Raw genomic sequence first — 26,457 nt, forward strand, 5'->3', positions numbered from 1 at the left:
GATTGTCTACTGCCAGAAACTACACAGCCAAAAAATCTATTGGCAAAACATATTAAGATATGTTTAAATTAAAGAAAAAATAATCACACGGTCACACAAGTACACAATCACAAAGTTTTAAATCTAGCGAAAATCCCTTATTTTCTGAATCAAATTTGTAAACAAGATTCAGTATAACATTATAACTTGTATTCTGTTTATTGTTGTTTATTGTAAAAGCTGGATTTGTTCACTGCAGTGTGTTTATTTAAGGAGTTGGGCATGCTGAGAGCGCATGGCGCACCTATGTTGCCAAGATAGCAATGAACATCATTTCTCCCAAATTCCAAATAAAAATATTGTCATTTAGAGTATTTATTTGCAGAAAATGAGAAATTGCTGAAATAACAAAAACAATATTCATAAAGTTTAAAGAGTTCAGAAATCAATATTTGGTGGAATAACCCTGTTTTTTTAATCACAGTTTTCATGCATCTTGGCATCATGTTCTCCTCCATCAGTCTTACACACTGCTTTTTGGATAACTTTATGCCTTTACTCCTGGTGCAAAAATTCAAGCAGTTCAGTTTGTTTTGATGGCTTGTGATCATCCATCTTCCTCTTGATTATATTCCAGAGGTTTTCAATTTGGTAAAATCAATTGTCTCTTATTTTATTATTCGTATTATTAAATAACACTGCAATTAGACACTTTTGTACGAGTGCAACTATTTGTAAAAACAGACGTATATGTGGTTCATTTACAGCATCACAAAAGAGTACGCTTCTAAGTGTAGTATTTTTTAATAGCGTGGAAAGAAGATGAGCATTAAGCTTTGTAGTGCTGGGATCCTGCAGATCGCTAGTCTGACACCCTGAGGTTACGAGAGCTACGAGGCATGTTAATTAGATTTCTCACATTTTACACAGACCAGTTGCTGATATTCATCTCTTTCTTTCTCTCTCTCTCTCTTTCTATCTCTCTCTCTCTCTCTCTCTCTCTCTCTCTCTCTCTCTCCTTCTCTCTCTCTCTCTCTCTCTAAAGGGATCCTGGACGATCTGATGTACAGTAAGACCTTATGTATGGACGCTAGGCAGGGCTGGGGGAACCACTACGATGTGCACAGTCTGTACGGATACTCCATGGTCCTAGCGACAGATGTGTAAGTTCCTCTGCTTTGCTGATGCTTTCATTTAAGGTGGATTTAAGGTTGCTGCAGGTAGATTGAGGTGTTGTTCCACCTTTACAGTGGCAGAAGGCTGAAGTGAAAGAAAGAGTGTGAGAAAGAGTGTGAGAAAGAGTGTGAGATGTTCTGCATGCAGTGATAATAACAGGGTTGGTTGGGCTGTGCTGTGAACTGTAACTGTATTAGATCAGTAAATGAAGTGAACACTCAGCAGCAGGAACAGATAAGCATGTGCAGAAGCTGAAGTTCTGCAGAAGATAATCAGTATTACAGTATCAAACTGCTGCTGGTTTATTACCATCATTAATAATGAGAAGGATTGTGTAAGGATAATAATAATCATAAAAAATTGACTTTAACATTGCTTAAACTGTGGTTTCATGTATGTGAGATAATAGATCTGCATTATTATACCATTTTAGTTCTAGGCAATACGAAATTAAACAAAATCTATTTGTCATAGACAAATTGTAATTGTAGATAATATGTGCATTATAAACCAGTGTAAATTTAACAATCGGTTAAATTAGTTAAAGCACTATTGTGTTTATAATAATATAAAAATGGTCATGCTTTATACACAGTCTATATTTCATTTTATTTTTTTTTTGTGTGTTAAACCCTACTTCTTATGTTACATAAGATTTTATTTTAAATTAGATATTTGAATATTTGAATTGAACAAATATGCACAAATATGTTTTTTACTTGCTTTACAATAGAAAAAGAAATCGCAAAAAAAACTACAATTTAAATATACTGTATCTTCTATGCACAATATGACTTTATTTATTCTTTGTCATATTTAAGTGAACGGTCAACAATGAACAGTGCATTTTTGCATTTTTAAGCCAAATACTTTGGGTTGCCAAATAATTGGACAGTCCATACATCCCTACTTAAATTCCCTGTTCCCAAAGTTTATATTTCTGTGATTGGTAACAGTTTGATTTAACATCTTCTTGGAGTAGCTCAGGGTTCTATTTTAGGACCTATGAAATTGATTTCAATTGATGTTTGAACCTCGTTCTTACATACATTACAGGTCAAAAGTTTTAGAACACCCCTTTGTTTGAATAGTCTTGTTGCAATTCTTCTCCTGTCAGACCTCTCTCTAATTCCTCTCTTCTCTACTGAACCTGAGACTTAGTCCAGTCATGTTAATCTGAGCTAAAGGCTAAAGCTGTATCCATGTGTGTCAGCCAGACATTTTCCTGTAGCAGTTTTCTCCAGTGTGTAAATGCTGCAGTAGAGAGTAACAGCAGTAACATCACCTTTTCTAGAACTGATTTACTACAGACATAGGACTTATTTCCATTGCTATAAGATATTACTTAATCCATTGTTTGCTTATAAAAAATTACTCCCATTTTTTAACAATATATGATTTTTTACCAGTTAGTTTTCTGATTAATAAGTTGTTCTGAAGAGCTTTAATGGCAAATTTAAAGGAAAATAAATTAGATGCTCTAACATTTTTGACAGGTAATATATGTTCAGTATTTTTCAGGGCATTAATAAAAAAAAAGAAAAGAAAAGAAAATGAATGTTTTTGTTCACATGGAGCTCTTCTATGTGATCCTCACCCTGAAAAAAAAAATAAAAATTATATATATATATATATATATATATATATATATATATATATATATATATATATATATAAAACATATTGAGAAGTATGCTGTAAATATACTTTAACAGATTTATGTAATATATTAAAAGTATATAAACATTGATCATACTTTTTTTAAAAGTACATATATAATGTACTGTTTTTAAAAAATAGACTACTATGAAGAACACTTTTAGTTTCATGTAATTCAATATACTTTTAAAATACTAATTTCCAAATATACTTTTGTAAATTTTTAGCAAAGTGTTTTAAAAACAACTGTTAAAGTAATTCACTTAAAGTGCAATTTATCATGTAACTTTTTAGAAAGTAAATTATGTTAGTACTACTAATTTAAAAAAAGATAAGTAAATTTGTCACATGCTAAAAATTGTAGTACAGTATATTAAAATATATTTTTATACCCAACGAAGTATACTAGAAGTGTGCTACTTACAAAAAACAGGAACAAAAAGCATATTTGTACTCTAATGTACAGTAAAAATATTTAACATCAATTCTTAGTACATTCCATACAGTTTTAATACTCATTAAATGTATTATAATTTTACTGTAACCATATTTAAAATATGGCGTTACATACATGAAGTAGTATGTTTAAATCTTACTTAAGTATATTTAAATTAGTTCCATTTTAGTACAGTTAAATACACTTAATTTACACAATTTACACAATACACAATTTAAGTAAGACTATAAGTATAATAAGTACAAAAAAGTTGTTACATTTTAGCTCTTTTTAAATATAGTGATTAATAATGTGGCTACAATCACACATTAGTGCACTATAGCAATATCCTGATTTTTTTACAGTAGGGCATACTATGGCAGTTTCCTTTTTTCCTCCTCTTGTTTGAAACAGTCAGTATAAAATAAAGCCAGCAGTAAACCGTGGTGCTGTGCTTCAGTTAACACACAGGTAGGAATAGCCTGTTGAGTGTGGAGCTCAGGAACGGTTTGGTAGCACAGTCAGACCTATAGCAGCGGAGCTGTGCTGTCCTGAAGGCCGGCTGTGGAACTGCAGCGATGGGCAGGGAAGTGCTTGCTAATTTCTTCCTGGGGTTTGTTTACAGCAGGACTTGTGTTTTTCCTCTCGTGTAATTTCTGCTTCATTGATCCACTTTTGTTCTCCCTCAGCCCCCGTGGCCTTCCTCCTCTTCTAAAGTCTTCCTCCTGCCCGAACCTCTGCCCGCCTTCCCCACATCTGCCTGCCGCTCCCTGTGGACTCCATCCCCCCTTTCATGCTAGCACTCTGTTTTTTCCTCATGCCTCTGTTTCTCCTCTCTGCCTCCAGGGCGGTGAAGAAAGTGTTTGGCGAGAACCGTTCCTTCATCCTCACCCGCTCTTCCTTCCCCGGGGTGGGCAAGTACTCCGGCCATTGGCTGGGAGACAATGCTGCCAACTGGAATGACATCAAGTGGGCCATCCCTGGGATGCTGGAGTTCAGCCTCTTCGGGGTGCCTTATGTAAGTATGAGAAGCATGAGACTCTTCTTAAAGTGGTAGCTTATACACCAACAGTTAGCATAGTGCTAACTTTAGTTCATAGTATATTCTAACAATTAGCATAGTGCTAACTTCAATTTATAGTATAAATTGACTGTTAGCATAGTGCTTCCTTTGGTTGTTTTATGTGAGTGTGAGAAGCATAAGACTCTTCTTAAAATGGTAGCTTATACAACAGTTAGCATAGTGCTAACTTTAGTTCATAGTATATTCCAACAATTAGCATAGTGCTAACTTTAGTTCATAGTATATTCCAACAATTAGCATAGTACTTACTTTAATTAATAGTATAAATTGACAATTAGCATAGTGATACCTTTAGTTCATTGTATATTGCAACAATTAGAATAGTGCTAACTTCGATTTATATTATAAATTGACAATTAGCATACTGCTACCTTTAGTACATAGTATTCTCCAACAATTAGCATAGTGCTAACTTCAGTTCATAGTATACTCCAACAGTTAGTTCATTGTATATTCCAACAATTAGCATAGTGCTAACTTTAATTTATCATATAAATTGACAATTAGCATAGTGCTAACTTTAATTTATCATTTAAATTGACAATTAGCATAGTGCTAACTTCAGTTCATAGTATACTCCACTCCAACAGATAGCATAGTGCTAACTTCTGTTAAAATTTTACTTCAACAATTAGCACACTGCTAAATTCAGTTCATAGTATACTCCAACAGTTAGCATATTGCTAACTTTAGTTCATTATATATTCCAACAATTCGCACAGTGCTACCTTCAGTTCTTAGCATACACCAACAATTAGCATAGTGGTAGCTTTAGTTCTTAGTATACTTTAACAGTTACCATAATGTTACTTTTAGTTTTTAGTGTACAAGAACAATTAGTGTCGTGCTAACTTCAATTTATAGTATAAATTGACAATTAGCATAGTGCTACCTTAAGTTCATAGTATTCTCCAACAATTAGCATAGTGCTAACTTCAATTTATAGTATACATTGACAATTAGCATAGTGCTACCTTTAATACATAGTATTCTCCAACAATTAGCATAGTGCTACCTTCATTTCAGCCTCTTCGAGGAACCTTATTCTTAAAGTGGTAGCTAACATCAGTGCTAACTTCAGTTCTTAGCATGCACCAACAATAAACATAGTGCTAACTTCAGTTCTTAGCATGCACCAACAATAAACATAGTGCTAACTTCAGTTCTTAGCATGCACCAACAATAAACATAGTGCTAACTTCAGTTCTTAGCATGCACCAACAATAAACATAGTGCTAACTTCAGTTCTTAGCATGCACCAACAATAAACATAGTGCTAACTTCAGTTCTTAGCATGCACCAACAATAAACATAGTGCTAACTTCAGTTCTTAGCATGCACCAACAATAAACATAGTGCTATCTTTAGTTCAGCCTCTTTTGGGTGCCTTATGCAAGTATGAGAAGCATGAGACTCTTCCTAAAGTGGTAGCTAACATTGTGGTAGTTTATAAACCAACAGTTAGCATAGTGCTAACTTCAGTTTATAGTATACTTCAACAATTAGCATAGTGCTAACTTCAGGTTATAGTATACTCAGACAATTAACACAGTTCTAACTTCAGTTCATAGTAGACCCAAACAATTAGCATGATGCTAACTTTAGTTTGTAGTTTACTTGTAATAATTACAGAATTCTCTGTGTTTTTGTGTTTTTTTCTAGTTATTATGATGAAAGAGTTTTTGTTTTTTTTTGAAGTACATCTGTATAGATGGGATGCACAGTTAAAAACTTAACTTAAACTTAACTAAAAAAAACGTTAAAACCTTTAGTTTAGTTGTAGTGAACATTTTAACATTTTAAATTAGCTTCACAGCTCCAGCGCAGAACCTTAATGTAGTAAAATTCAGTCGCCAAATATGTGCAGTCTGATTGGCTGGATTGGAGATTAGCGGGGGAGCTGGGTAAATTAGATTTCTGGCTGAACTATTACTTTAAAGCTTTGAGCATATGTACCAATTGGCTTTTGAGTGAAGCCAAAGCAGCGTCTCTGGTGCGGGGAGAAGCAGAGGTCGTCCAAATCAATGAATGCAAATGAAACGCTGTGCCAAAGCGACAGCAGCTCCCAGCCCATCATCTCCTGGAGAGGCCTTCTCTCTCCAGCAGCCCGGCTCTCTGAGTTGACGGGCCCGCGAGCTCTCCTGATACACAAGAAAGGGAATTTGAATTGATTCCTCGCCATTGAGCGATCTGTTAAGGTTTTAAACAAAAAAGCAGGCGAGCTCAGCTCGCCTCGGCCGGGCCCGATTGATCGCCCGCGTTCTGTCGTCGTCATAATGCGCTATCCGCGGGCCTGCTGAGAAATATGAAGAGGGTTTCAGGAACAGCGAAGGGACTGACTCTGGCGTCTGATTGAGCTGCTGTGTTATGGAAATAGACATCGAATGGCTGCATTGTGGGAGCCATCATCTGAATTAACAGAGACAGTGCAGCGGTCATTTCACAGTGATGAATTATTGGCTGGATAATGTTACCAGTTCTTTGTAGGGCTTTAACTATTATTGTGCTAATCCATGTGGGTGAAGAAGACAACCCACGTCAGTGTGGTCAATAGCGAAGTTTTAGAGTGCTTCCATTTATATACTTACCTATTATTACATTTAAAATGTATTGCATACCTCAAAAACATAATTATTAGTAGTAGAGCTATGGACGGATTTTCCATCCAAAATCGCACCTTGTGTTCTCAGCTTAATTACTCAAGAATCCCTTCATACATAAACATAATCCATATATGGTTAGAAATGTCGGAACTTACTCTTTCTAAACCCATTGAGAAAATCACCTAAAAAAGTGAGATCTCCTTCCACAACCAATATTATTTACCTTTAGTGCTTCAAACATATTTATATGATGTTTCAAACCAAAAAATATCAGTAAATAAAGACTCAAAAGTGTCCACAGAAAAAGTGTGAAACTACCTGCTTTACTCAAACTAAAGCTAGGTATGGTGTGCGCACTACTTTATATAGTTTTTATTTTACTTGCACATTTTTATTAAGTAGTTATTTTGCACTAAACATTTTTATTTATTTAGACTAAAAAGTTTACATTTTTGTATATAGTTAGTTTTCTTTGTGTGTCCTGATTAAAATACTGAAAGGCATAGGCTGCTGCTGAGTGTCAGGTTTTTAGGATCTACATGTATCCAAGAGGTGTGATTATTGATTATCAAAAAAAAAAAAACTCCGTCTGATGCTGTTTCTCCATGTATTTTGTCGAAAAAATAATTAATAATCCATGTAATGAACTGTCATCAATATTCTTATGCTTTTTTTTTTACTCATATACACTGTAGTATGAATATATTTAAAGTCTATACATTCAAAAATAAGTAAAAAAACAGGCACTTGGTAATTTTTTTACCAAAACATGTCAAGTTCCAGTTGTATGATGAATCAATTAGATATTTTGTTATATAACATAAGAATATAATATGGCAAATTGGTTCGTTTGGTAGTTTAGGCAGTGTGTCAACACCTGCTAGAAAATGAAATCCGCATCTCTATAGGTCTATAAGGTTGTCAGCAAAAGGAATCATGAAGCACCTAAAGTTTTTTTTCAGGAAAACACTGCACTGACTTTAGACTTGATGTCATCTGCTGGTGTTGATCCACTGTGTTATATTTTACATTACATTACATTACATTTGGCCGATGCTTTTGTCCAAAGCGACTTACAATAGTCAAGTACAAAAGTAATAGAAGTTAAAGGTAAAACATTGTTTAGATAGGGCTTAAAGGAGGTCGAAGGGAAGTAAGGGGATAGAGAAGTGAAGGAGGGGAAGAAGGAAATGAGGTTAGAAGTAGTTAGTGTGTTAGAGGTGTTAAGAGAGTAAGAGCTCTTTGAAGAGCTCTGTCTTCAGGAGTTTCTATATTATATATGAGTTTCACATTTCAAACTGAATTACTGAAACTTTTCAATGTGGCCACAAATACTGAGGTTGAATCTGATTAATGTGAATCCTTTAACCCACCCTCAGCATTGTGAACAATGGCTTTATAAGGATAGAGATTGTACAACACAAGCTGTATGGATGCTGTGTAGATACTTTTTGACATTGAGACACATTGCATTTTTTTATTATTTATTTTATTTCTCATTTATACAGATCGGAGCCGACATCTGCGGCTTCTTCGACGACTCGTCCGAGGAGCTCTGCAGGCGATGGATGCAAGTTGGCGCCTTCTACCCCTTCAGTCGCAACCACAACGCTCAAGGATACAAAGTACTTTCTCTCTCTCTCTCTCTCTCTCTCTCTCTCTCTCTCTCTCTCTCTCTCTCTCATTTAAATGTCATTACTAATACAATGTATAGCACTAATAACACACTCATTACGCCTGAGAAACGAGCATAAATATCCTGACCAAGAGCTATTGTGGTGCGTTTTCCATCTGAAATCTTTTACCTCCACTGTAATCTAATCTGTAACCACCGCAGTGTTCGGTATTACATTCATAAGTACCTTGGAGAACCACTACTGTCCTAATTTGCAATGCCATAATGTGAATATTGCTTCAATCTCTGTCGCAAAGTGTGTCCTCCTCTTCAAATGCTATTTGCCTGTGATTTATTCCCTTCTATCGTAATTGTTAGATTAGAGAAAGAGAGAGAGAGAGAGAGAGAGAGAGAGAGAGAGAATCGAAGCTCCTCTAAAAGAATACTATATGGGCTATGTATTTAAGAGGGCAAATGAGGATGAATGGAAAATGATTTTCTTGGAGAAATTAGATGAATAAGGCTTGACCTTTTAGAGAGCAAGTAATCAGTTGCCGGCTGTCTTCAGGCGAGCCGACCGAAGTGTCCTCCATCACCACGAACATCATCAGCATGCGCACTCTACAGCCCAGGCCATCTCATTTCTCACCAGCCCTTCATATCCCACTGCTTTCATATATAAACCCTTATAAACACAAAGATTACTGATCTGTTATTAGTCTTATAATAAGGCTTATAACAATTTATTATATTCTAGGAATTATTCAATATCTACTATGAATGAATCAGTGAATTCGGTGAATTATTCAATATCTACTCTGAATGATTCAGTGAATTCTGTGAATTATTCAATATGTACTAGAAACAGTTCAGATGCTATTATGAATTATTTTTAGTATTTACTACAATATAGATAGTTTACAATCTACTACAGCTCTGGAAAAAAATAAATAAAAAATGAAGAGAACACTTCAGTTTCTGAATCAGTTTCTCTGATTTTGCTATATATAAGTATAAGTTTGAGTAAAATTATCATTGTTGTTTTATTCTATAAACCACGGACAACATATTGTCATTCAGAGCAATTATTTGCAAAAAAAAAAAGCTTTCAGACCTCAAATAATGCAAAGAAAAAAGTACATATTTATTAAATTTTAAGAGTTCAAAAACCAATATTTGGAGAAATAAACACAGTTTTCATGCATCTTGGCATCATGTTCTCCTCCTCCACCAGTCTTACACACTGCTTTTGGATAACTTTATGCCTGCACTACTGGTGCAAAAAATCAAGCAGTTCAGTTTGGTTTGATGGTTTGATTATATTCCAGAGGATTTCAATTGGGTAAAATCAAAGAAACTCTTCATTTTTAAGTGCTCTCTTATTTTTTTTTTCCAGAGCTGTATGAATTGTTTAGTATCTATTATGAAATGTTTAGTGTCTACGATTAATGATTCAATACTCTCTAAGAATTTTTCAGTATACGCTACAGCTTTTTAGTGTATGCTATAAATTATTCAGTATTCACTATAAATTACACAGTATTTAGTATTAAATACTATTTTGTACAAATTTTGTACATATTTACTAGGAATGATCTATTAGAAATGATTGAGTATCTCCAATGCATCGAATCTACTATGAGTTATTCAGAATCCACAAAGACACACTATAAAGACATACAGCATCCACTATGAATTACTCATACTAAATATCCTACTATGAATCTATTAGCACTATTCTGTATGTAATAGGATCTATTACATTTTGACTAAGAAGTTTTTAGTAATAAATATGAGTTACACAATGATGATTCACCATGATTTATCCAGTAGCCTTTATAAATTATTAAGTATTTATTATTACATTATTGCATTTTGACTGAGAATGATTTAGTATTCACTATGGTTTATTTACTGTCCACAGCAAATTATTCAAAACCCACTAGAAATTGTTTAAATGCTATCATGCATTGTTTAGTATTTACTGTAAATACTTAAAAAAAGTTATTCAGTAATCACTATGAATTGTTCAGTATCTACTATGAACTATTAAGGATTCAATACTCTAAAACAATTTAAGTATGCGCTTTGACTTTTTCAGTGTCCATTATGAATTATTCAGAATTTACTAAACATTATGCATTTGGTATTAAATACTAATTATACTCATTTTACACTTATTTGTTAAGATTGATTTTATCTATATCAACTATGAGTCATTTAGCATCTACTATGAGTTATTCCGTATCCACAAAGACACACTATAGGAAATCATTCAGCATCCACCAATAATTATTATAGTGATAATCTACTAAAAATCTACGTCACATTGTTCTGTAGCCACTATACAGATTCATCCAGTAGCCACTGTAAATGATTGAAAATCCCTTATGAATAATTCAATTTTTATATATATATATAATATTCTAATTTTAATTATTAATTATTTTTAATAATGCATTATAAATGATTTAGTGTTTTCTAGACACTGCTTAGTATTTACTATCTATACTAATTACTAATTATTCAGTATCTACTATAAAATATTCTTTCTATCTCTCTCTGTTCAGCCTCAGGATCCTGCAGCTTATGGTGCTGACTCTCTGCTGGTGCAGACCTCCATACACTACATGAACATCCGCTACACACTGCTGCCCTACCTCTACACACTCTTCTACAAGTCCCACACCAGCGGAGACACCGTGGTGCGACCCGTCATGAACGAGTGAGTGGCATCCTGACACTTTTGCCTTTTTAGAAGTTTTGTAGTTTAAACTAAAATTAGCAATGGGCTTTAAAACGTAATAGAGTGGGTGCCAATCGAATCTGCAGTGGTTAGTGTAGTGGTAAAAATGTAAAATAAAATTTCAATTAATATCCAGAAAACATTACAGATTAAATGGTCTAAGAATGTCAATTATAACATTCATAAAATAAAATATTCTACTAATCAAAATTTGTTAGCTGGAGCATTATTATAATTTTTGGTGTTGGGTTGGATGGTGGATAAGGGTCTCCACCAGTGGGCTGATATTTTGTAAGACAACCAATTGTTCAGGCATTTAAAATTCCCTTAATCCACCGTTTCACATGTATACCGGATATATTGTTTGTCAAAAAAAGGTGTTATCACCCACAGTGGAAAGCTAAGTGAGTGGTAATGATAGTGAGAGGTCATCTCTGGCTAGAAACCATATCTACATTCAATGCTTCAATGTTTCTCTGATTTTGCTATTTATAGGTTTATGTTTGAGTAAAATGAACATTATTGTTTTATTCTATAAACTACAGACAACATTTCTCCCAAATTCCAAATAAAAATATTGTCATTTAGAGCATTTATTTGCAGAAAATGAGAAATGGCTGAAATAACAAAAAAGATGCAGAGCTTTAAGACCTCAACTAATGCAAAGAAAACAAGTTCATATTCATAAAGTTTTAAGAGTTCAGAAATCAATATTTGGTGGAATAACCCAGTTTTTTTAATCACTCTTCCACCAGTCTTACACACTGCTTTTGGATAACTTTATGCCTTTACTCCTGGTGCAAAAAATAAATCAAGCAGTTCAGTTTGGTGGTTTGATGGCTTGTGATCATCCATCTTCCTCTTGATTATATTCTAGAGGTTTTCAATTTGGTCAAATCGAAGAAACTCATCATTTTTAAGTGGTCTCTTATTTCGAGGATTCCACTATACTGGGATTCTTGGATTCTGTGATATGTATAAAAAATATTCATATTTACTCTCTCATATCGATAATGCATCATAAACGAAAATATTACAATATTGATATTTTGTCACATCCCTAAATACAGTAGATACATATATTTATTGGCCCAATCAAAACAACACAGTGTAGCACAATGTGAAGAACACCTGCTGGATTCACTATATTTATATATATATATTCTTATTTTCTCCAGCACTGCGTTGTTTTTCATTCTGTTTCTGTTTCTCAGGTTTTTTTCAGACTCTGCTACCTGGACTGTGGATCGTCAGTTCCTGTGGGGACCCCATCTGCTCATCACACCTGTGCTGGATGCTGTATGTAAAACACATATTGATATATATTTTTATTCTCTCTCTCTCTTTCTTTCTCTATCTATCTCTCTCTCACACACACACACACAGTCTCGCGCTGTCTCTCACAGTCGTGGCCGTGCTATTTGGCTACGTCCTCTTCCTCCCTCTGGGTGTGTGATGGTGACCTCCACTGGGACGCGCTACGGAGGGATGGGGATTTATTATTTTTTTCCTCTTCATTTCCCTCCCTCTTTTCTTCTCTCTCTAATGAGAGCGCTGACCTCATTACAGAGAAATTAGAACTGGAGATAGATTGCGGTCATGTTAAAATGGGTGATTAATTGCCAATTTAACATGGCCTCTCGCATGTTATGACAAAAGAAGAGAGAAGTGTGTGAATTAGATCATTCCCATTCGAGGCGGATGCTTGGGAAAGTTCTCTACATCGGGTGAATCAGAGATACGTGCTGAGAGTGAGTGGGAGAGAGGATGAGTCAAGAGATTTATTGTCATTCCATCATTGTACAATGTGTAGAGTACAAGGAAGAAAAAAAAGTTAACATTTCCTATGAATCCGGTTATCAGAGTGGCTTAAAAATGCATTTTTATCGGATTGTGCAGCGATAAAACAAAAGATTATGACTAGCTCTTTGTTTCTACACACATTTTTTTGGTTTGGTTTGGTTTGGTTTGGTTTGTTTTCACACAAGATAAACCGCAAGTGTAACAAAATGCATCAAAAGACAAAGTGAACGCAATGTCTCTGCTTATTAGTAATTATTTAAAGACTGTAGTTTTTATGTGGTTAATAAATCAGGTTTCACTGCACCTGAACAGCTGAGATCAAGACCAGACCAAGCCCAAATTCTCTTGCAGGTCTTGGCACAGTTGTTTGTTCCACACCTGAGTTAAATTACTGTATTTATATCAGTCTAAATAACCCACAACTAGGGTTCTATGACCTGTTTGATTCTTAGACTTCTGTATGCCTCTCGTTATTTGTCAGATCAGCCTCTCAGGGGCGGAGCTAAAAAAATAAATACAGGAATAAGCATGTGTTCTTGAAGAGTATGTATTTAATTGCTTTTTCATGTGGAACAGCAGGACAAATGGCATTGGTTAATAACTGTAGTAATAATGTGGGTAATGAATCAGGTTTCACTGCACCTGAACAGCCATTTAGCGCAAATATTAAGAATATATTTGGTAATTGGGTTGGATTAAGGTCAGATCATTCACACACCACAAACGCATTGTGTTCTCAGTGTGGTTGTTTGGTGCACAGCTGAGTGCAATTACTGTTTTCACACCAGCTGAAACAAACCACAAGCTAATTAAATGGATGTTTTTGAGAGGTTTGAATAAAAATAAGGCCATATATGATTTCTCTGATTTACTAAGACTTCTGTGCAGCTATAAGTTGAGTAAGGCTGAGTTTGTATGGGTTTTTTGATGCAGACATGCATAATTGTCTATTGCATGTCTCTGGTTATTTGTCAGAGCAGTCTGTCTGGGGCGGAGCTAAAAAAAATAATTACAGGAAGAAGATCCTGTGTTTTTAAATAGTGTGTATTTCAGTGCATTTTCATATGGAACAGCTGCACAAACGGCATTAGTTTATAGGTGCAGTAATAAATCAGGTTTCACTGCACCTGAACAGCCGTTTAGCCGTTAAACAGAAGCATTCTGGAAACCATTGCATGTCTCAGTGTGGTTGTTTGGTCCACAGTTGAGTGCAATTACTGTGTTTTTTTTTTTGCACCAGCTGAAACAAACCACATGCAGATTAAATTGATGTTTTTTTAGAGGAGTTGGAGTAGAAATATGGCTTTGCATGATTTCTCAGATTTACTAAGACTTCTGCACAGCTTTAAGTTGAGTAAGGTTAAGTTTTTTTTGGTTGCATGGATCCTCTGAGAGCTGCATCATGCAGACATGCATAGTTATGTGCTGTTATGTAACTCTGCATCTCAGAAATTGTCAGGAAAATCCATATGCATCCCCTCAGTCCTCCAACACGTTCCCGTAATTACTGGACCTTTTCCAATCTTGGGATGCCAGGTGTTTAACAGGTTCCCTGGGCGTTCTCTTGCGCTCTCTCTCTCTCGTTCTCTCTCTCTCTCTCCCTCTCTCTCTCTCTCTCTCTCTCTCGTTCTGCAAAGCTATTTGAGCGTTCCTTTAATGACATCCGGTATCTGACTTGCAGATCAGACGTGGCCCAGCTGAACCTTGATCTCCTCAGCATGGCTTTTGACTAGGGAAATCAGCGCTTGGTCCACAGTGTCTTTAACTGGCTCTTCTCCTCCCTCTTTCTCCTCCTCCTCCTTCTTTTTTCTTCCTCCTCTTCCCTCCATCTCTCTTTTTAAGTGTCGGCTCATCTCCATACTCTTAATTACGGAGTCACGTACTGCGGCGCAGGGGCTTCAAAGCGCTGCGAGAGAGAGGGCGAGCCGTGCTGAGGGGTCCGGAGAGGCCAGGCTGGGATTCTCTTAAACACTCCACCAGAGGAGAGGAAAAAACCACATGCAAAATAAACCCAAATTAATTAATAAAAAAATATATTAAAATGAATAGCCCTACAAACACGTCACTGGACAACAGTTCCACTCTATTAGGCACAGTATGTGTCTAAAATCTTTAATTGTGAAAGAAGTGGAACCCTGTTCACATTTTTGAGATACCCCAATCAGCCATAACATTAAGACTAGTGCAAAAAAAAAACATTTATCTGAAAGTTTTCAATAAAAATGTTGCCCTCATTTGCAATTGCATAAATAAAATAGACAAGTAACAAGTGCATTAAAATAACAAATACAAAACTTGATATTTTAAGATATTTACTAAACACACAAAAAATAAAAGACCACTTAAAATGATGAGTTTCTTTGATTTTACCAAATTGAAAACCTCTGGAATGTAATCAAGAGAAAGATGGATGATCACAAACCATCAAACCAAACTGAACTGCTTGAATTTTTGCACCAGGAGTAAAGCATCATACAGTTATCCAAAAGCAGTGTGTAAGACTGGTGGAGGAGAACATGCCAAGATGTATTAAAAAAAAAAAAAAAAAAACTTTATAAATAATAACTTGTTTTCTTTGCATTATTTGAGGTCTGAAAGCTCTGCATCTTTTTTTGTTATTTCAGAGATTTCTCATTTTCTGCAAATAAATGCTCTAAATGACAATATTTTTATTTGGAATTTGGGAGAAATGTTGTCTGTAGTTTATAGAATAAAACAACAATGTTCATTTTACTCAAACATAAACCTATAAATAGCAAAATCAGATTCAGGAACTGAAGTGGTCTTTCTAGAGCTGTGCTTAAAAACCCAACACACATACAAACAAATCACAATATGACTAATAACTCAGGAAGAACTCCTCGTTCAATACAAATTGTTAAGTCTTTTAACTTATTCAGGCAAAAGCTAAAATAGCTTTTTTGGCATTTTTAGCTGAATAATTCTTGTTACAAGTATCCAGCGCATTCCTAATAAATATAAATTATAAATCTAAACCAGCGATCTCCTGATTATAATGCTTTGAATCGCTGCACCACTCTGTGTCTGCAACATATATACTTATTTATTATTTATTTATTATCTATTTTTCTGACACTGTGGTCCTGATTCCATCTATAGACTTTTCAGGGTGCTAAAAGTCAATTATCAGTATTTTTAAGTATATATTCAGCACCAAATGTGTAATACATTAGTTATCTCTAACATCCACCAACACTCCAGAGTCATATCTTGTGACATTTCCTCAAAATCTAAATGAAATATGGAAATATATATATATATATATATATATATTTAAAATTCAGTCGCCTGTTTGGCACTTGTGTTGGTCTTTCCACCACTGTGGAGACAGATCACACGTATGTAAATCTCTGAGACTTCCTTTACTACATTATTCACCAGAACAGACGGAGAGAAGACCCTCACCTGATCTCTCTCCTGCGAGATGCTTCCCTGCAGCTCTAAGCCCTTTTCCCTTTTCTTGCGTGTGATTTCTCGTGTATAGAGGGGTTCATGGACGGAGGCATGGCAGCGATACGGTGGAAGGGATGAAGTGTGAATTTAATAAAGAGCGTGACGTCTGAGCAGAGATGAAGAGAGTGCATGACACTCTTACTTTGCCCTTCTCTTCTTTTTCTCTCTTTCCTTTCTCTCTCTTTCAAATATAGGTGTTAACCCTTGGATTACTGATATAACAGAATTATTAAAATACAGTTATTTTATATATTAGGTTAGCTATACAGTAGCTACATATGGGTGTCGTGCACAATTTTGCAATTTTTATTTCTTTTATGAAAAAATCTAGCTTTTAATGTTAGATAGATAGATAGATAGATAGATAGATAGATAGATAGATAGATAGATAGATAGATAGATAGATAGATAGATAGATAGATAGATAGATAGATAGATAGATAGATAGATAGATAGATAGATAGATAGATAGATAGAGATTGTGTAATGCTTCATGAACACCATAGCAGCCTCCTAGCATTCCCATAATAGCAATCTAGTATTCCCATAGCAGCCACCTTGCAGTTCCATAGAAGCCTCGCATAATTGTCTTTGTTATTTTTAAAGTACATTACTTTATTAAGAAAATAAGCCTTATGACACAATATATATTATGTACATTAAATATTTTCACAAGAAGGTGCAGTAAAAATGAGGCTACGCTGAGTTACTCATGTGTATACAGTGTGTGTGTGTGTGTGTGTGTGTGTGTGTGTGTGTTTGTGTGTGTGTTTGTGTTGTATTGCAGGGCAGGACAGGGCTTGACAGTGTGTGATCTGGTTGAGATGTGTTGTTCTGGTGTTTGTGATTCATCTTTATAAATTTAAATTTCTCCTCTCTGCTTTTATTCTCAGGGTGTGGACAGAGTGAGGGCCTACATCCCCGACGCCGTGTGGTACAACTACGAAACGGTAAGATTCCACACTCTTCCTCTACCACTCTGTCTATATCACTCTCTTTTTCTCTCTCTTACCTTCTCTCTTTTTTCTTTCTTTAGCTTTCACTTTTTCTCTCTTGTGTTCTCACTTGCACTCTCACTCTTTTGCTTTCTCTGTCTTTTGTTTGCACTTTTTGCTCTCCATCACTCTCTCTCTAACTCTCGCTTTCTCTCACTCCCTCTTTCTTTCTTCCTTTATTTATTTCTACTTTACTCATTCTCTTCCTCTCTCTAGCTCTTTTACTTTTTCTCTCTTTCGTTCTCTCTTTTGCTCTTTCTGTATTTAGCTCGCATTCTTGCTCTCTCTCTTTTCCTTTTTATCACTCTCTCTCTTACTCTCTCCTTCTCTCATTCACTTTCTTTCTTTCTTTCTTTCTTTCTTTCCCTTTTGCTCTCTGTCTCTTTCTCTCTTTAGCTCTTTCACTTTTTCTCTCTTTCGTTCCCTCTTTTGCACTTTCTGTCTTTCTCTCTCTAAACCTCTCTTTCTCTCACTCCCTCTCTCTCTCTCTTTCTTTCTTTTTCTCTTACACTTTCTTTCTCTCTCTTGCTCTTTCATTCTCTTTCTCACACTCTCTCTTTTGCTCACTCTTTAGCTCTTTCACCTTTTCTCTCTTTCGTTCTCTCACTCGCACTCTCTCTCTTTTGCTCTCACAGTTTGTTGCTCTCTGTCTAATCCTCTCTGTCTCTCACTCACTCTTTTTTCCCTCTCTTCTTTTCCTCAGTTTCTCTTTATCTTTCGTGTTCTCTCACTTTCTTTTTCACCCTCTTTTCTCTCTTTAGCTCTTTCACTTTTTCTCTTTTTGGTTCTCTCACTCACAGTCTCACTCTTTTGCTCTATTTCTCTATTTTTCTCTCTGCATTTAGCTCTCTTTCTCCCCCTCTCTCTCTCTCTCTCTCTCTCTCCACTCTGCAGCTCTTCACTCGGTGTACATGAGCTTCCTGTGTGATTGATTTTGGCCGGGACTGAATTAGACACCGGGATGAGCTGTGGAGAATTGCACGCATTCTTCTGCACGTCACCATTCAAATCAACTTTTATCTCTTAAAGCGGCCTTAAATTACGGCCTGAAAACCAGGCTTTGCTTTAAACTCATTTATGAGTCAGTCGTTTATTTCCACCTAGTAAACGGCTCTGGTTGAAATAAGGCTCAGCGGGGGTCCGGGCTGTCTATTGGCGGTGACACCTTAAATGAGATTAAGATTTATGAGCACATAAACCCACACACCAGTTACACACCAGTTAGCGGGTGTGGATCTTTAAGCTGCTGGTGCATTTTTACACAAAAGGTCTAGCAGGGCAATTCGCTGATTGATTACCTAATCATATTGTTCCTATGCAGATAGAGGATAGATTTTTTAATTTATTTTAGATTTGATCGTAAAATAGCTGCTTAAGGATCATGTTTATGACTGTGCTAGAGTTCACTCTGTCAGATAAAGTCCCAGAAACAATTATATAACAGTTATAAATGATCATAATGGTTACATAACAGGATAATAGTGCATTTACACACATGTAACGAAAAATAAGCTTTTTTTTAAGGATTTTATTGGAAGATTAATTCAAATATGTATTAGAATTGGAAAATGATCATTTTAAATAAATAAATCATACATTTTCATACAGTCAACTTACTGGCTGATTCACATGAATAGGGGTCTGCCTGCTATGTAAACTCAATGTCACTATCCAGATCAGCAATCTGCAATCAGCATTTGAACATATTATGTTGGAGTACCTCAGGGCTCTATTTTAGGACCTATAAAATTGATGTTACTTGATGCCAATTGGCAGTAAGGTTTGTAAAAGTGTGTGTGACGATTTTAAAGGGTCTCTAAGGGGTTAAAATGCTAATTTAGAGACTCATAATCCAACAAAACGGCCAATCCTGACCTTACAGCTTCAAAATGCTGTTTCAGGATCAGGCTGTATATTTCCTGTGATGTTCTAAATGAGATTCAGATTTATGAGCACATAAACCTGGAGACCGGTTACACACATCAGTTAGCATCTCCACTGTAAGTTCCAGCTGTATTTTCACGGTGACCGAGCCAATCAGGGTCACTGTAGCGTCAGTTAGGGGGGTCCGGCTGGACCCTGGAGGAGCTTCAGCTGGAGATTAACACCCATTGATCACAGAGACGATAAGATAAATTAAAGCTCAGCCCATCATGAGCCTTTTGTGATGGGGCTCAAGGAAGGCTGTGTGTGTGGGTGTGTGTGTGAGGGTGTGTGTGTGTGTGTGTGTGTGTGTGTGCGTATTACAGTTTGTCAATTAAAGGTGCAGTGGGTCAAAAGCGAATCCCAGCAGAAGCAGAGTGGCAATTAGAGACAGATTATATCTGCAGAGAGAGAGAGAGAGAGAGAGAGAGATAGAGAGATAGAGAGATAGAGAGAGATACATAATGAAAAAGTCACAGATGAAGAGAGAAAAAAATGAGATTTAAAAATAAAAAAGATAGTGAGAGAGAGATTCAAAGAGAGAAAATAAAAAAAATTACAGATGACGAGAGAGAGAGAGGCAAATTTATATATAAAGATAGTGAGTGAGTGATTCAAAAAAGAAATAGAGTGAGTGAGAGAATGAGAGAAGTCAAAGATGTAAAGAGAGAAAAAATGAACAGATATAAGTTTAGTAAGTAAAATAGCCAAAGGGATAGAGAGAGAGAATGATAAAATCACAGAGAAAGAGAGAGAGAGAGAATGAGAGATAAAGAGAAAGAGAGAGAGAGAATGAGAGATAAAGAGAAAGAGAGAGAGAGAATGAGAAAGTCACAGATGAAAAAAGAAGAAAAATGGAGAGATATAAAGATAGTGAGGAAGTCAATGAGATAAAGAAAGAATGAGAGAGTCAGAATGAGAAAATCAAAAATGAAGTGAGAGAGAAAATAATGAGTTATAAATATAGTGAGTGAGAGACTCAGAGAGAAAAAAGAAAAATAGAGAGAGAGAGATGAAATAGAAAATAGATAAATGAGAGGTATATGAGAAAACTTTGATATAAAGATAATGAGGGAGAGAGTCAACGAGAGAAAGAGAGAGTGAGAGAGAAAAAGAAACAGAGAGAGAGAGAGAAAGAATATGAAAAATCACAGATGAATATAGAAAATAGATAAAGTAATATATGAGATTTTTTTTGATAAAAAGATAATGAGTAAGAGAGTCAATGAGAGAAAGTGAGAAAGTCACAGATGAAAAAAGAGAAAAATTGAGAGATATAAAGATAGTGAGAGAGTCAATGAGATAAAGAAAGAATGAGAGAGTCAGAATGAGAAAATCAAAGATGAAGTGAGAGAGAAAAGAATGAAATATAAATATAGAGAGTGAGAGACTTAGAGAGAAAAAGAAAAATAGAGAGAGAGAGTGAGAAAATCATAGATGAAATAGATAAAAGATAAATGAGAGATATATGAGAAAACTTTGATATAAAAATAATGAGGGAGAGAGTCAAAGTAATAGAGAAATTAATACCTTTTCTCATGACTGGATACACCTGGCTATGAAGTTCAAAGCTCAATGAGGTTACCAAACCAATTTTGTGCTTCAGTATGTCAGTAAAAAGTAGTTAGGAGTATTCAAATCAATAAAATGATAAGGGTGCCCATACTTTTGCACCAGTCAAGTTTTGGTTTAATGCATATTGCACATTTTCTGTTGGTACAATAAACCTCACTTCAATCCTGAAATATAACTGTGTCCATCAGTTATTAGATATATCAATCTGAAATGGCTGTTGCAAACACCCAAATATTTAGAACTAAAAATGATTAAGATTAATAGGGGTGCCCAAACTTTTTCATATGATGTGTGTATGTGTGTGTTGCTCTGATAACGTCATTGTTCTCCGTCCTGCAGGAGGAGAAGATCTCTGAGAGGAAACAGCATGTGGACATGTATCTCCCCGCCGACAAACTGGGCCTTCACATCCGAGGAGGAGGAATCCTGCCCACCCAGAGACCTGCAATCACTACCACACACAGGTACACACACCACAGCATGCTCAGTGTTTCTAATAAAGTGGCCAGTGAGTGGAAACACAAGGATGTGTTTATGAGATAATTTTTTCAGGTCCATATACAGTACTATACCTCTAATATTATCACCACAATATATACCAAGAAATTAAATGCTGGCTTCAATTAAGAATCAGGGTCGCGCTCCAATACACTACCGCTGCCCCGGCTAGTGAATTGGGACACGGTCGGGAAAAAAAAAACGCCCTTAAAAGAATATAGGGAGCCCAAGAACGGGCGGAAACTAAAGTCACGCCGAGCTCTACAGAGAGAGACAGGGGAGGCATGTAAACAAAAGCTCTCCAGAGAATCATTTTATTTTATGTATATATATTTGTATATATATATATATATATAGATGTTTCATGCTTGCTAATGTTGCCGTGGAACTGTTTGTGCGTCAGCAGCTCATTTGTATTCGTCAGCTCTAACCCTGCCCACATGGGCTGAATTCAAATATTTGAGGACATTCTGGGATGTGCTTTTCTGAATGATTATTCTTACTGCATTTCACGTCTCTTATTATGAGTCTTTTTATGTGGAGTTTTAGTCCACTCTGCAATTTTCCTTGCAGATTTTTTTTCGTGCAGTGGAAACTTGTGAACACACACACACACACACACAGACACACACACAAGCACACACACTCACACGAGTGTGTGTGAACACAGGGCGTAAGAACAGTGAAAACCCGCCCACCTCAGCCGCAGTCTCTGACACGTTATGCAAAAATAAGAATCCTGTCTGAACTTCAAAGGCTCTGTTTTTAGTCTTTGTCTTATTTAGTTCCTGGTAGAAGTTGAGAGAGCGAGAGCCTGCGAGTGTATGTGTGTGTGATGATGATGAAAGTGTGTGTGTTCCCGCAGTCGCCGTGCTCCCATGGGTCTGATCATTGCGCTCGATGACAACAACCAAGCGTCAGGCGAGCTATTCTGGGACGACGGAGATTCTCGAGGTATTTTGGTGGATTTGCTGCTAATTAAAAAGTTGTGTTATTTTTCTTCCTGACGATGGAAAGATCACTGTTTTCCCTCTTTTGCTTTGAGTGTGTGTGTGCTTGTGTGTGTGTGCTTGTGTGTGTGTTCATGCTTCCCTTTTTACATGTTCAGTACAAAAATGCCTTTTAGTACCATCACAAAATCTGAGAAAAACACACTTTATAAAAAAAAAAAAAAACTATGGGAGCACTTTACTAATAAGTGGGTAATAATATGGTAATATTATTGTAACTAGCTGTATTTCTCCATAAATTAAATATTTCTCAATTATTTTTTTTCTAATTGTTACTAATTAATAAATCAGTAATTGTGGAGGTAATAATTTAATAATATTAAGGTAGCAAATTGTATTTGCACATCAATTAATCAACTGTATTGTATTTGTTCCTAAATAATTAGTAACCAGTAATTGTAGAGATAACAGATGAATAAAAAAGTAAGCAATGATATGAAAATATTATGGTAACAAGTTGTAATTATTACGAATTATTTTCTTTTTTTTTGTTGTTGTTGTTACTAAATGACAAATCAGAACAACATTGTAATAAAATAAATAAATAAAAGCATCGAATCAGAAGAATGCATTTTAGTACCATAGTAAAATATGAGAAAAACACACATTATAAAGGGATTTTACTAAAAAAAAACTTTACAGATCACTAATAAGTGGGTAATAATATGGTAATATTATGGTAATAAACTGTATTTATCCATAAATTAAATATCCTTTAAATTAAATTTCCTACTTGTTACTAATAACAAATTGTATTTGCACATCAATTAACCGATTGTATTGTATTTGTTACTAAATAATAAGTAACCAGTAATTGTAGAGGTAACAGATTAATAACAATAAGAAATGACATGATAATATTATGGTAACAAGTTGTATTTATTATTAATTATTTTCTAATTTTCTAGTTGTTACTAAATAACAAATCAGAACAAACATTGTACCAACATACTTTTTACTACATGATTCATTTACAGTATAGGACACAAATAAGAAGAATTCCTTTTAGTACCATAGTAAAATCTGAGAAAAACTTTAATGTACAGATCACTAATAAGTGGGTAATAATATGGTAACATTATGGTAACAAGCTGTATTTATAAAATTTATTACATTTATAAATTATAAATACCAATTTCCTACTTGTTACTATTTAACAAACCAGTCATTGTGTTAAGATACTAGCTCCATAACATTTGGGTAATAATATAAAAATGTTAAGGTAAAAAGTATTTACAGATTAATTAATTGACCATATTGTATTTGTTACAAAGTACTAAATCAGTTATTGTAGAAACTAGTATATAATGACATGGTAATATTATGGTAAAGATAATTATTTTCGAATTGTCTAATTGTTACTAAATAACAAATCAGAACAGAACATACTTCTTACATATTATTTCTAGTTCTTCGTTGATAGTAAGTTAAATTTTAATGACAATTTGCAAAATATAGCTAAAACCTTTCATTTACACAATTAATCAGAAGTTTAAAAGTATCCTCAAGTGCAGTCACAAAAAAAAGACCATCAAAAATGTTAGGATGAAACTGGCTCTCATCAGGACCACCCCTGTAAAAGAAGAGTAACAGTTTCCTCTGTTCATCAGAGTTACCAGCCTCAGAAACTGCAAGTTAACAGCAATTAATTGTTTCACAGACTACAGTATTTGGGTTTGTTTAACCTCTTTTAAATTACTACCTGATTCATTTACAGTATAGAAAACCATCAAACAAGAACTAATAAATAAAAGCATTGAATAAAAAGATCTGTCCAGACATTGGACTCTGTATATTATGTCCTGTATATGAAATGCTCTTGTCTATTGGACGTCTTATCAGTGTATTGCAGAATAAAGGGTATCTGATTGGTTGTTATCAGCTTTGTATTTCTTGGTATTGATGATTTATAGAGTGTGGGTTATAAAAAAACAACTCCAAGTCCAAAGCAAGTGTCCGACTTTTATCAGATTGATTAAGCAGTTGTGTGAATGTTGCCTTGTGATGTTCTCCCATGTGAACTTGGCTGAACTTAATCCCTCTCTCTTTCTCTCTCTCTCTCTCTCTCTCTCTCTCTCTCTCTCTCCCTCTCTCTCTCCCTCTCTCTCTCTCTCTCTCTCTCTCTCTCTCTCTCTCTCTGTGTCTCTCTCCCCACAGATACGGTCTCCTCTGGATCCTACATCCACTATCAGTTCTCCGTGCTTTATGTACGTCCGCCGCCCAATCCAATTTTTTGATCATCTATGATCTGCATCTCGCAGCATCTTTCTTTCAGAGCACATCAAATAGCATTCGCTCACTCTACTACATCAAAGCCACTGCCGCCTCTCCGGCCTCGCCTCCATAAAACACTTGTTTTACTGCGGCATCAGTGGAGCTGATAAAGCCTCTGTACTTCAAACACGAGACTGAGCACTCTAACCTTTAGCGTTAGCTTAGCACTAACACACTTAGTGCTCATTTAACCCTTCGGGTCTGTGGGACCCGTTTTCATTTTTCGTCAAATGATACTAATTTTTTTTTTTTTTCTAACTCAAACTCATTGCCATTGGCTCATTTTTTGTGAAAAACATATGTCAAAACACATTTTCGATAAACACACACTGTACACACCCCCCCCCCCCCCACACAATTATATTACATACAATATGTTTGGCCAAGGGCTAATAAACATTGCTTCATTTGTAAATTTGAAACTAGACAAATGTTCTACTCATATCTTGAGTTTAATTCATTTTCTTTTACATTTTATTAAAAAACTAATAAAAAAAGAGTAGCACTTTTTAAAAGAAATGTAACATAAGAAAGGTAAAGGGCAAATATTAACCATGTAAGCTGTTTATACTGCTTGTAATTTAGGTGAAGCAAGCATGTGTAAAGCATTTTAATGTAAAATTGCTTAATTTTGCTGAATTAAATACAAGTAACCAAGTAAACGAGTAACAAAAAATATGAACACCACACAACGGTTAAACAGAGTGTACCGTATTTTTCCAGGTTCACTCTACTCCAGTGGTCACTAATAGGCGGACCGCGGTCCGGGTACAGATCCAGACGTTGTCCAATGAGGACCCAAACCGATAAACTACTAAGAAGGATTTAATTCTGACAGTGTTAATTTAAAGCGTCTGAACTTTTCTTGTTATCGCGGTTTACGTGCTTTGCGGCACAGTAAAGTCACAGACCAATCACGTGTGTTGTAAGATCACCAAACGCTCTCCTCTGCCAATCAGATCTGTGCAGACTGCTGCTCCAGCTAGTGAATTGGGACGCGGCCGGGAAAAACGCCTTTATAAAGAAATAAGGGAGCCCGATAACTAGCGGAAACAGACATGCTGAGCAAGAGAGACAGGGAAGGAATGAGTATATGGGAAGGAATATATATATTTATGTATATATATATATATATATATATATATATATATATATATATATATATATATATATATATATATACATTATATATATAGCGATGGTTCGAACCTGGGACTGACAAACTTTTCTCCAACTGGACTGTACTAAATTATAATTAAATACCCCTGCTCTACACAATTGCAGACAAAAACTCACCATATTTAATATCTGACTCAGTCGGCGACTAGGAGTCAGGAGCAGCGGCTACTTACAGCCAATGGGATCACAGAAAGAGAGAAACATATCCAAAACACATCTCCTGCTTTACCAGAGCCGTTAATGGAGAGTCAGACCATTTTCTGTTCCTCCTGTTATATCAGTAAATGACTGTTTAACTCTAGAGGGAGCCAGCGAGTGAGCCAGAGTCTATCAATGGAGTGAATGGAGGTAAAAAGCTAAAAGGCTACCGTGTTTAAAAGGCTTATAACTGGAGTTCAAAACCATAAAAATTATGTTGTTTAGAGTTT

At 35.4% G+C, this 26,457-nt stretch overlaps 1 protein-coding gene across 1 annotated transcript in view; it reads left to right on the forward strand.

Moving 5' to 3' along the window:
* The window catches only part of si (sucrase-isomaltase (alpha-glucosidase)), a 132,951-nt gene that overhangs the window by 41,331 nt on the left and 65,163 nt on the right, over positions 1-26,457 (forward strand). The window contains exons 15-23 of the mRNA XM_049483309.1: positions 1,025-1,142; positions 4,097-4,268; positions 8,446-8,562; positions 11,123-11,277; positions 12,513-12,597; positions 17,469-17,525; positions 21,408-21,532; positions 22,432-22,520; positions 24,734-24,783. Of these exons, the coding sequence (XP_049339266.1) occupies positions 1,025-1,142; positions 4,097-4,268; positions 8,446-8,562; positions 11,123-11,277; positions 12,513-12,597; positions 17,469-17,525; positions 21,408-21,532; positions 22,432-22,520; positions 24,734-24,783 (968 nt within the window). The remainder of the gene's footprint in view (positions 1-1,024; positions 1,143-4,096; positions 4,269-8,445; positions 8,563-11,122; positions 11,278-12,512; positions 12,598-17,468; positions 17,526-21,407; positions 21,533-22,431; positions 22,521-24,733; positions 24,784-26,457) is intronic.

The sequence above is a fragment of the Astyanax mexicanus genome, chromosome 9 (genome assembly GCF_023375975.1).
Source record: "Astyanax mexicanus isolate ESR-SI-001 chromosome 9, AstMex3_surface, whole genome shotgun sequence".
In the NCBI taxonomy this organism is placed as follows: Eukaryota; Metazoa; Chordata; class Actinopteri; order Characiformes; family Acestrorhamphidae; genus Astyanax; species Astyanax mexicanus.